The following is an 11,516-nucleotide window of genomic DNA, read 5'->3' as shown; positions in this document are numbered from 1 at the left end:
GTTCGGTTGTTCCAGTTGTTCTGCTGTTCAGTCTATTTGCATATTAGCCTTTTATTATATAGGATAGGCAAAATAAGTAAAATAAGAATAGTTAATGAAAGTAATTGTCCAAACACACAAAATATATTTGTCCAAAAATGGGGGGGGGGATGATGAGCAATTTTTCTTTTAAAATTTCCACATCATGCTCTGGGTTGAGTTGAACATGGTATCTCCTTGAAAGGGAGAAGTAATTTACTTCTAAGCAATCTTGCTCTCATTGCATATGTTCTTTGCATTTCTTTTTGCTTTTATAAATTCATTATACTATTTTCTCAGCAAAAATTGAGAACTTGAATAACTAATTTTCCTTTACATTATTGTATATGCTAGCAATGTGGTTTCTAAAATATGTTTGTTATACCTAATTCCATTACAGAAACAGTTTGGGTCACTCCACAAAAAAACTCAAAATGTGCTTTTTACCTGTATTTCTTTACAGCAAAAAATCTATGTTGCTTATCTTGTTTTTCTTAAGTTCTTTATTTTATTTTTAAATTATGTATTGGTCAGGGTGTACAGCTTATGGTTAGAAAATAATATACTTTACATAGCGTTCCCCACAATATTTTGAGTAGCCCAACTGGCACCATACATAATTACTATAATACTATTGACTATATTTCCTATACTTTTCTTACTTCCCCCTGAATATTTTATAATTACCAATTTGTTTCTCTGGTATGTCTACATATATCATTAACGATTTCTATTATTAAAAAATATTCTAAATATATTTTTATGGTAACCACTGGTCTTAAATTGCTTTGGTAAATTATTCCATCTTACCAAACAAAATTGTTTTCTTCCGTTATAATTTAGTTGTGGTGTCAATATATATAGTCAATTATTAATAACAACTCTTTTTGTGTATTTTCATATAAACTTTTTGTAGCTTCATTTTTTAATCTAAAACTCTAAGGAATAGATTCTGTAACATCATAGCCACTTGATTACTAAGCTAATAACATCTATACCTCACATAAATAATCTTTACTATAATAAATCTGAAAAAAAATTATGAACTAATATTTAAATTGGAATGTTTTGCTGAGAAATTAGAAACCAAACATTTGACTTACTTGTGAAGTACATTTTGATTCTTTCAATTGTCTTACTGTCCCTGTATCTCCACACTCAGCATCTGTTATATGAGAATAAACTATTTTTTCTTTTTGCAATTTAATTATAAATAAAACATGTCACACCATATGAAATTGCCAATATTTAACTGTTTTTGACCTACAAAACTACAACTTCATATAATTCAAAACAATACACAGATAGTAGAATAAAAACTATATGATCCCAGTCTGCGTGGCTCAGTGGTTGAGCGTCGACCTATGAACCAGGACGTCATGGTTCAATTACTGATCAGGCCCAGGTAGTGGGCTCGATCCCCAGTGGGGATGGTGCAGGAGGCAACCAATCAATGATTCTCTTTCATCATTGATGTTTCCATCTCTATTTCCCTCCTCTCCCTTCCTCTCTGAAATAAAAAAATACATATTTTTTAAAAATTATATGAACAGTTTAATGAACAAAATTACAAAGAGAACACCTATATAACTACCATCCATGTAAGGAACAGATTATGAGTACTCTAAAAGGTCTTATATTCCTCATATCCTCCTCCTCAGATGTAAGCACTATTCTGACTTCTGTAATAATCATTTCCTTGATTTGCTTTATATATCACCTAAGCAATATAGTTTACTTTTCCTGTTTTCAAATGATAACATGATGAAATAATAATATACATGCTCTTTATCTTGCTTTTTTTTTGTTTAGCATATGCTTGTGAGATTCATCTGTATTGTTATACATAGACAAAGTTGCTTATTTTAATGATATAAAGTATCCCATTGTCCAAACACAGAATATATCTATCTATTCTACTGAAAATGGGCATTTGAAGTGTTTCTGCTTTGAGGCTATTACAAACAATAATATCACATTCTTTTACATATATACTTGCATTTACACGCTTGTATTTCTCTAGGTATAGAGTGGAATTACAAGGTATAGAGTATGTGTATCTTCCATTTTACAAGATGTTAAACTATTTTCAAAGTTTAGCTTCCAAACTATTTATCCATTTTTTGTTGTGGCAACTGACCATCCTGAGCTACTCTAGGAAATCATTCAATTTCACCAGACAAAATTATTAGCTCCAATTATAACTTAGGTGTGGTTTCAATACATGGTCATTTATAAATGGCAGTTCCTACAATAATTATGAGAGTTCCTATTGCCCTATATTCTCATCAATACTTAGCTAGTATTGTCAGACTCCTTAATTTTACTAGTCTGGTGGATGTGTAGTAGTATCTCATTGTGTTTTTATTGTTAAGTTTCCTGATTTGCTGAGCAACTTTTCAGATGGTTAGCTGCCACAAAAGTTTCGCTATTTGAAGTACCTATTTGTGTACTTTGCACATATTTCCAATAGGATTGCCTTTTTCTTTTTTTTCTTTTTTTTAAATATATATTTTATTGATTTTTTACAGAGAAGAAAGGAGAGGGATAGAGAGTTAGAAACATCGATGAGAGAGAAACATCGACCAGCTGCCTCCAGCACACTCCCCACTGGGGATGTGCCCGCAACCAAGGTACATGCCCTTGACCGGAATCGAACTTGGGACCTTTCAGTCCACAGGCCGACGCTCTATCCACTGAGCCAAACCAGTTAGGGCAGGATTGCCTTTTTCTTCTTGATTTGTAGAAGTTCTTTATACATATTTGGAAACTAGTCTTCTGATAGTTCTAAATCATCTTGCCTTCCAATCATTTTATATTGTCTTTTGATGACCTAGTGACCTAGCTTCTATTTTTTAAGTGTTTTTTGATGAACAGAAATTCTGAATCTTCATATATCCAAATTTATCAATCTTTCTTTTATGATTGGGCTTTTTAATTCTTATTTAATAGAACTTTCTTACCTTGAATAAATATTTTTCTATTTTATCAACTGAAAGCTTTATATTTTGCCTCTTGCATTTAAGCCACAAATATTATTTTTACCATATATTAATTTCTTCAAAAATACACTTGGAAATTATTGAACAGAGTCTTTTTCTTCTAAGATAACTATATGCTTTCTTGAGTATGAAACCTCGCCATATCTGCTCATTGCAACTAGAACTATACCACATATATGCATTTCCCCACATAAGTGTACTAGTGATGTGTTGTTTCTAGAGATTAGCCATTCTTTTCTTGTCTAATACTCAGTCAGCTTGGCATGTATGGAGGATTATTAACAGGTGGAACAGATCACTGTGCAGATAAGATATATTTCTTTTTTCCAGAAGAAAGCAGGAAGAATATCCATTTACATGGGTTTTTAAATAAGCATATTGTATTGGTTGAATCCTACACTGTGTGAGAAATAATATATTACATGACCTTTTTGAATATGCATATATTTACAGAATTTTTTTATACTACCAGAATGAGCCATTTTTAAAAACTCAAAATAAAAGTCAGCAATCCATATGCTAGAGGCAAAAAGAGGTGAAGACTTTTATATAGTTTATAAGTAGAATAATTATTATTCATTACTAGGTTACCACAATATGCATACATGTGAACATGATATATTAAAAATATATCTACATGGATGTATACAGATACAGAGAGAGAGACAGAGAATGAGTTAGTATTTTTAAGGATGTGTCGAAGTTTCAACAGCTACTTGTTTCTAGGATAATAAATTCATAGATATATATTCTATGACCTTCCTATAATTTTATTCAAAGTTAATAATCCAAGATAGTAAAATATTTATGTAAAAGAACATAGTAGCATTATTTTAATAGCAAAATAACTAGAAACAAAATATTCAAAGTGAGAGGAGGCTACTAGTAAATAAATTGTAGCAAATCTCTACAATCATTACAAATAAATTCAACTGAATGGCACAGAAAAACACCCTCAACAATGGTATACCAAGTGGGAAGAAAAGCAATACAAAATTATATACATAGCATGTTTCAAATTTGTGGGGAAAATATCAAAGAACACAACATACATATGCATAGGAAAAAAATCAAGAATCTATACCAGTGTGTAAAGAGCCTGTTATGTCTGGGTGGTGGTATTTTTGTATCTTTCATGTTTTTCTCTGTTTCCCAAATTTACTACAATGAAAAGTATTTGTTTTATATTTAGGGGAAATGTACTTAAAAAACCAGGCATGCATGGTCAATTAACCAGAGATGCAAACAATCTAAATTACTTATTTGAATAGCATAAAAACCTGATATAATTTGTTAGTCCCAATTCTTAGGAAAAATATAAACAGAAAATAAGTACCTGTATCTCCTTTTTCAAACCATTGATTGAAGTTTGACTGTTTCTGTGGGGTTAGCAATCTAAAATATAGTAAATATAGTTTTTATATTATTTCCTCAGTTGATAAATTATTTTAGAAATTAAAGCATTTTCTTATTTTTAAAAGTTACCTGAATTGCATAAAATTCTGTGAACTTTTAATAGCTGTAACATGTGAACATTTTGAGTGGTTATTCATAGCAGAGTCATTAAATATCTGAAAAAAAGAAATTAAGCATTAGAATTTGATACACAAAACAATAAAAAATGTTTGGCTTGTCATGGCTGCTCAGAGCTTTCCAAGAACATTGTCACCCTGGTCATCACCATTATTATTTACTAGAGGCCTGGTGCACAAAATTCATGAATGGGTAGGGTCCCCTAGGCCTGGCCAGAGATCAGGGCGATCGGGGCCTTCCGGCTGCCGGCTGGGGTCTTCCCCAGCTGCCGGCCAGGGCCTTCCTTCTGTGTTGCCCCCTTGTGGTCAGCACATGTCATAGTGAGCGATCAAACTTCTGGTCTCCGGGTCAAACTCCTGAGGGGACAATTTGCATATTAGGCTTTTATATAGAGGTCTGGTGCACGAATTCGTGCACTGGTGGGCTCCCTCAGCCTGGCTGGCGATCAGGGCTGATGGGGGTCATCTTGCCCAGTCCTGATCGAGGCCGGCAGGGCGGAGGGAGGGACTGGGGGAGGTTGGCTGGCTGTGGGAGTGCATTGACCACCAGGGGGCAGCTCCTGCATTGAGTGTCTTCCCCCTGGTGGTCAGTGCATGTCATAATGACCAGTCATTCCACTGCTTGGTCAATTTGCATATTAGCCTTTTATTATATAGGATGACAGTTAATATTTCATTTTTAACTTTAGATATTAATATCTAAACCACCGCTTTACTACTGTTTGTATTGTCTATTTCAAATCTTTAATTTTTCCTCAGTCACTAATTTTAAACAGTCCCTGATTTTTCTTATTTAACCCAAAATGAAGATATTTTTATTTTAATAGAAAAGTTTATCCCATTTCTTTCTGTCTAACAGCCACTGGTCTTAATTTTATCAACTTGTTGTACTTTCAGATTATAGAAAACCTGGACCTTTAAGGAATACCTGTCTCTTAAAGAACAAGTGTTCTTTCAATGCCTGTTTTAAACAATATACATTTTTGCAAATGTCTCCTGGTACAAGTATTTTAAGTATTTGTTTACAGTAGATGCCAAGAAGTAACACTGCTGAGTATGTGCACTTTTATTTTTAATTAGTTCACTGAACCAGTCCTCCAATGTAATTGTATCAAATTATATTCCCACTAACACTGACCTCACTAAATGTTAGCAATTGTTTTGATGTCTGAAAACTGATAGGTGAAACCAGGCATCTCATTGATTTAATTTGCATTTTCCTGTACTTCTGAGGTCAGCATCTTGTTATGTTTAGTGACCTTTGTCTTTCCTTTTCTGTAAACTACTTTATCTTTGATCATTTCTTATTCTTTTTTATTAATTTGTAAGAATTATTATGTATTTATTTGCATATTATACATTCTGGATATCAATCTCCTGCCCATTCCATCACTGTCTTTTTGTTGTTGTTAATCCTCACTTGAGGACATTTTTTCCATTGATTTTTAGAGAGTGGCAGGGACGGGGAGAGACAGAGAGAAACATCGATGTGAGAGAGAGACATCACTCTTACACACGCCCCGACCAAGGTCGGATATTGAGTCTGCAGCCAAGGCATGTGCCCTTGATGGAATCGAACCCGTGACCCTTCAGTCCCAAGGCCAATGCTCTAACCACTGAGAAAAACTGGCTAGGCCCATCACTGTTTTTTATTTTGCTAATATTATTTGTCATACAGAAGTTTATTTTGATGTAGTCCCAAATAAATTTGTCTTTTTTTGTTCCACACTTATAATTACTACATTTTGATAATATTTTAAAGTGTTTTTGGATGTTCTGTAATTAGTAGTGGTGATGGTTACACTACCTGTGAATATACTAAAAACCACTGAATCACACTCTTTAAAATGGCGAGATATGTGAATTATCTCAATACCAAAAGTAAAAAAGAAACATTTTGATATCTGGTAGTATGAGTGTCCCTACATTCAAAATAGGTTTTAAAAAAACCTATTTTAAATATATATGTTTTTGGGTTTTGTTTTTTTTTTTTACCTCTGTAGTCATTTATTAACCTGTTGATGTAGGGAATCGCATTGATAGGTTTTTCTACATAACATTCCTTGCGAAAAGTGAAGATAGCTTCTTTTTAGAATTGGTTTAGATGTCCTTTTTGTTGCATTAATTGGTCAATTTTGGTGAATACTGCAAATTAAAATTTAACTGAATTCTATGTATGTTAGAAACAAAGTTTGCTAATTGTGTTATTCAGGTCCTCTACATCCTTATTTTTATCTTACTTGATTTTTTTCCTGTGGCAAAACTGTCAGTTTTCTATCCTATTCAAAATCTACTTTCCTTTTGTGTTCTGATTTCAAAAACCAAAACCAAAACCAAAACCAAACCACATATATTTCTCAACCTTTCCCCAGATAGAGGTAGCCATATGACTAAGTTCTGGCCATTGAAACATTACTATAAGTTGTTTAAAGAGCTTCCAGGAAAGATCTTTTAAAAATGGGGCTGAGCTCTGGCCAGGTAGCTCAGTTGTTTGGAGAATCATCCTGATACTCCAAGGTTGTGGATTCGATCCCTGGTCAGGGTACATACAGGAATCACCAGTGAATGCATATAAAGTGGAAAAACAAATCAATGTTTCTCTTTCTCCTCTCTCCCTTCCTCCTCTCTCTCTCTCTCTCTCTCTCTCTCTCTCTCTCATATCACACTCTAAAATCAATTAAACACACACATTTTTTTTTAATGGGGCTGAATCAGCTAGCCTTGATCTCCTTCTTTCCTGCCTAGAAGGCAGATATAATGGCAAAGTTGCAATGGTTAGCTTCTAATCATGATGTGACCTTGAGGCAAAAGCTTAGCATTTAAGGATAGCAGGAAAAGAAAGCAGAGATGTAGCCTGAGAAATAATGAAATTGTGGAGATGGCGCTATTAGCCCTAATAAAGTGAACCTGAGTCACTTTAGAATTTCAAGAGAAAAATAAATGTTTATCTTCTTTAATGTTATTATTTCATGGTTTGGTTTTATATTGTTTCACATGTAGCCAAATTCAGAGTCAGCACTATTTTTGATAGAGCGATCATGTTTTAACTGTGGATTCAATTGCTTCCTTGAAATTCTATCAATTTTTCCTTTATATGTTTTGAAACTATCATTTTGTGCATCATGGTTATGACTTCTTGGTGAATTATTCTTTTTAAAAACATGAAATATATTTATCCTTACTAATGTTTTTAAATCTTGAACTCTATTTTATATAGCATTGTTACATTTGGTTTGGCTTTGTTTGCATTTGCCTGATGTATATTTTTCATCCTTTTATTTTCAGCCTTTATTTGTCAAGTTGTTTCAGCTGTTCTGTTTCAGTAGTATTTAGTTGTATTTTGTTTATATATTCCTTAGAAGCACCAATGTCAGATTTTTATTATTACTGATTTGTTCAAAACTATTTTTGGCACCTTATTTGTTTTATATTTAAAATGCTTTCGCCAAAACCGGTTTGGCTCAGTGGATAGAGCGTCGGCCTGTGGACTGAAAGGTCCAAGGTTCGATTCCGGTCAAGGGCATGTACCTTGGTTGTGGGCACATCCCCAGTAGGAGATGTGCAGGAGGCAGCTGATCGATGTTTCTCTCTCATCGATGTTTCTAACTCTAAATAATAAATAAATAAATAAATAAATAAAATGCTTTCTAGTGCCTGCCTGGCATAGCTCAGTGGTTGAGCTTCGACCCATAAACCAGGAGGTCATGGTTCGAATCCCAGTCAGGGCATATGCCGAGGTTGCAGGCTTGATCCCCAGTGTGGGGCATGCAGGAAGCAGCCAATCAATGATTCTCTCTCATTATTGATGTTTTTATCTCTCTTTCCCGCTCCCTTCCTCTCTGAAATCAGTTTTAAAAATATGTTTTAAAAATAAAATGCTTTCTAGCTGTTTTATTTCCACACACACACACACACACCCATTCCTGACTTCTGTTGGACTAATTTTCTCCATTTCATCTTTTTTTCTACTGTTTTAAAACTTACACATTCCATTTATCTACTTTTGGCTAACCTTAAGTATTAACATATGCATAAATTTATATTTTTCCAGCAAACATAGAATTAATCAATATTTATATATTCTCCTTACCTCCATCCCTGAATAAAAAAAGAACTTGAGTAAACTTGTTTCCCTCATTTATTTTTCACCTTCATCCCATATTGGATATAATCTAGAATTTTAGTACCATATTTTAAAAATTTTTAAATTAATACATATTTAGAATTAATGTTTCACTAATTACTTTGGTCACCACTATCCTTATATCTGTGTTATTATTAGTTAATGGAAAGCAATTATATTTTTCATTGAGAATTTCCTTCTGGAATATTTTCAGGAAGAATGAAGGAAAAGAGATGTACCACACCAGAAGCTAGCTTTCTGGGTGGTGTGCTCCTTGTTCTTCATGCAAATCAAGAATCACCCAGAGTACCACCTCTCTCTAACCCAAGCGCCTATATTCACTGCTTCTACCTGGAGACAGTAAACCCATTGCTGACACCTGGCCAAAGGCAGAAGGATTATGAGATGAACAGATGTTAATGAAACTAACACCTACTGAAGTAACCCAATCAATTGCTCTCAGCTCTATAACTTTGATAAGAGTATTCTATGCAAATCCTGGGCTACAAGTTCCCTCTTCAATCCAATCCTGTTTTCATCCTTCAGAAATATCTCAGTTTTTGGTCTACTGGGTAAAGGGCTTGGTATTTTTAAATATTTTTTCTATTATTTTTAGGAGCACATGAGAAGGCTACAGTATATGCTCAGGCTGCCTTGTTAAAACTCCTTTTTTTTAGACCCTGAGGTTGTATTAATGGCTGATATAATCCTATATAATAAAAGCCTAATATGCTAAGTGTCCAGTCATCCGGTCAACCAATCAAAGCATAATATGCTAATGATATGCTAAGGCCATTCAACCGCTCGCTATGATATGCACTGACCACCAGGGGGCAGACAGTTGACTGGTTGACCAGTCACTATGACGTGCACCAACCACCAGGGGACAGACGCTCCAACTGGTACGTTAGCTTGCTGCTGGGGTCTGGCTGATTGGGACTGAGCGAGACGGGCCAGACACGCCCTGGAACCCTCCCGCGGTCCTCCTCAGCTGGCCAATCTCCCCCATCCTTCCCTGGCCCCGATCATGCACTGGAGGGGTCCCTCAGCCTGGCCTCTGCCCTTTCACAATCCAGGCTGAGGGATGCACCTCCCCCGGAGTGCACAAATTTCATGCCCCAGGCCTCTAGTATATTTATAACACACACACACACACACACACACACACACACAGCATGTCCTAAATAATGCAAGCAAGTATTTAATTTATACTATTAAAAACGAAATACCTACCTGCATATTGTTTTCTTTTTGTTTGGAGTCAACACTGGCAAGCTTTGACTGTTGCATAGAACTGTCTTCTTTTTTATCTAGGTTATTAAATTGAATAACTTCAAATAATTTCCAGAGATTAGACTCAAATATCATACCCAATATTTAACCTAACCTTGTAATTTAAAAAAAGTCACATGAATACTTTAAATTAAAATATAGAATTATGAAATTATTATACAAATCTTAATACCTCACTATATAATAGCTATTATAATAACTATGACTGTAAAATGAAATCCAGCTGGCAAAACTACATCTTTATAATGGGGAACCAAAGACAGAGTGGTAATATTAATGACCAGGGGACAAAAATAGCCAATATACTTATCTAACACAATTGTAGTTAATCTAATATACAGATCTATTGAATGAATCACGATTCAAATATCTCAGTGACTAAGTCACAAATATCATTAACACAAGTCAGCTATCCACTTATTAATAAGACTTCTAAAATAAAGAATATATAATTATCCATCCTCCTCTGATAGCTGTGCAACCAAATCAGAACACTTTTTTTTAAAAAATGTAGTATGAATGATTTCTCTTTCAAAGAGAAAAAAGCTAAGTACAAAAGGCATGTCTTATTTGCTCTCAGAAAAAATCAAAGTGGTACTTTCCTGAGTTGATAGGTTTCTAGCAGTTTATTTTTGATTATATCAAATGATAACTAAAATTGCTTCTTCCTATTTCTTCTTCTAGGTGTTTGAAAAGAAAACTAAGTTTTTGGAAATAAACAGATACTGTACCTATAACTCTTGGTTCTGAAGATAGAATATTTATTGGTCTGACTAATTTCTGAGATTCATTTGGAAGAAATAATTGACTTTTCTGAGAGGTTTTATTCAATATAAGTACATGTTGTTCATCTTTTTCAAAAATTCTAAAGAGAAGAGTAAATCACATTAAATATTAGTGAAATAAAAAATTAATATATATTGACAGAAGAAGACTTGACTTTGGGTGGTAAAGACATAATATACAGATGATGTATTATAGAATTATACACCTGAAACCTATATAATTTATTAACCAATGTCACCCATATAAATTCAATAAAAATTAGCATATATTAAAGCCAGAAGAGATATTTAGATATGAGATAGTTAAAACTCCTTATTTCACAAATAAAATTGAGTTCCAGAGAATTTAACAGATCTATCCAATATTAAGTTACTTACTAGTGTTACAGCTAAAAGACACCTTTCCTGATTAAGTCCAGTGCTCTTCTCAGTATACCACATTCTCATTTTTAAAACAGTAATTTTATGACTCTAAACATGTCAAAATATTTTAAACTAAAATATCCTATATAACAAAAGAGAAACATGGTAATTAGCCATACATCTGCTACCCTTCCCATTGGCTAATCAGGGTGATATGCAAATTAACTGCCAGCCAAGATGGCGGCCAAGCCAGGCAGCTTGAAGCGAACATGAGGCTTGCTTGCTTCAGTGACGAAGGACTCCAACGTTCCCTGCCTACCGCTGCAGGCCTCTGAGCTTGCAACTCTAAGCAACTATGTAACAAATATAGAAGCTAAACAAAACCCCAGAAACCTGCTTT

At 34.0% G+C, this 11,516-nt stretch overlaps 1 protein-coding gene across 1 annotated transcript in view; it reads right to left on the bottom strand.

Annotated features, from left to right (window-relative positions):
- LOC102753602 (chromosome unknown open reading frame, human C14orf39) overlaps positions 1-11,516 on the bottom strand; it is a gene marked incomplete at its 5' end in the record, with an annotated part of 44,009 nt that overhangs the window by 15,893 nt on the left and 16,600 nt on the right. Inside the window, 5 exons of the mRNA XM_015566473.1 lie at positions 1,122-1,183; positions 4,357-4,415; positions 4,506-4,591; positions 9,909-9,985; positions 10,700-10,833. Of these exons, the coding sequence (XP_015421959.1) occupies positions 1,122-1,183; positions 4,357-4,415; positions 4,506-4,591; positions 9,909-9,985; positions 10,700-10,833 (418 nt within the window). The remainder of the gene's footprint in view (positions 1-1,121; positions 1,184-4,356; positions 4,416-4,505; positions 4,592-9,908; positions 9,986-10,699; positions 10,834-11,516) is intronic.

This window comes from Myotis davidii, unplaced genomic scaffold (genome assembly GCF_000327345.1).
Source record: "Myotis davidii unplaced genomic scaffold, ASM32734v1 scaffold281, whole genome shotgun sequence".
NCBI classification, from domain to species: Eukaryota; Metazoa; Chordata; class Mammalia; order Chiroptera; family Vespertilionidae; genus Myotis; species Myotis davidii.
The sequence above is the reverse complement of the archived record's forward strand: the minus strand, read 5'-3'. Positions and strand labels throughout refer to the sequence as shown.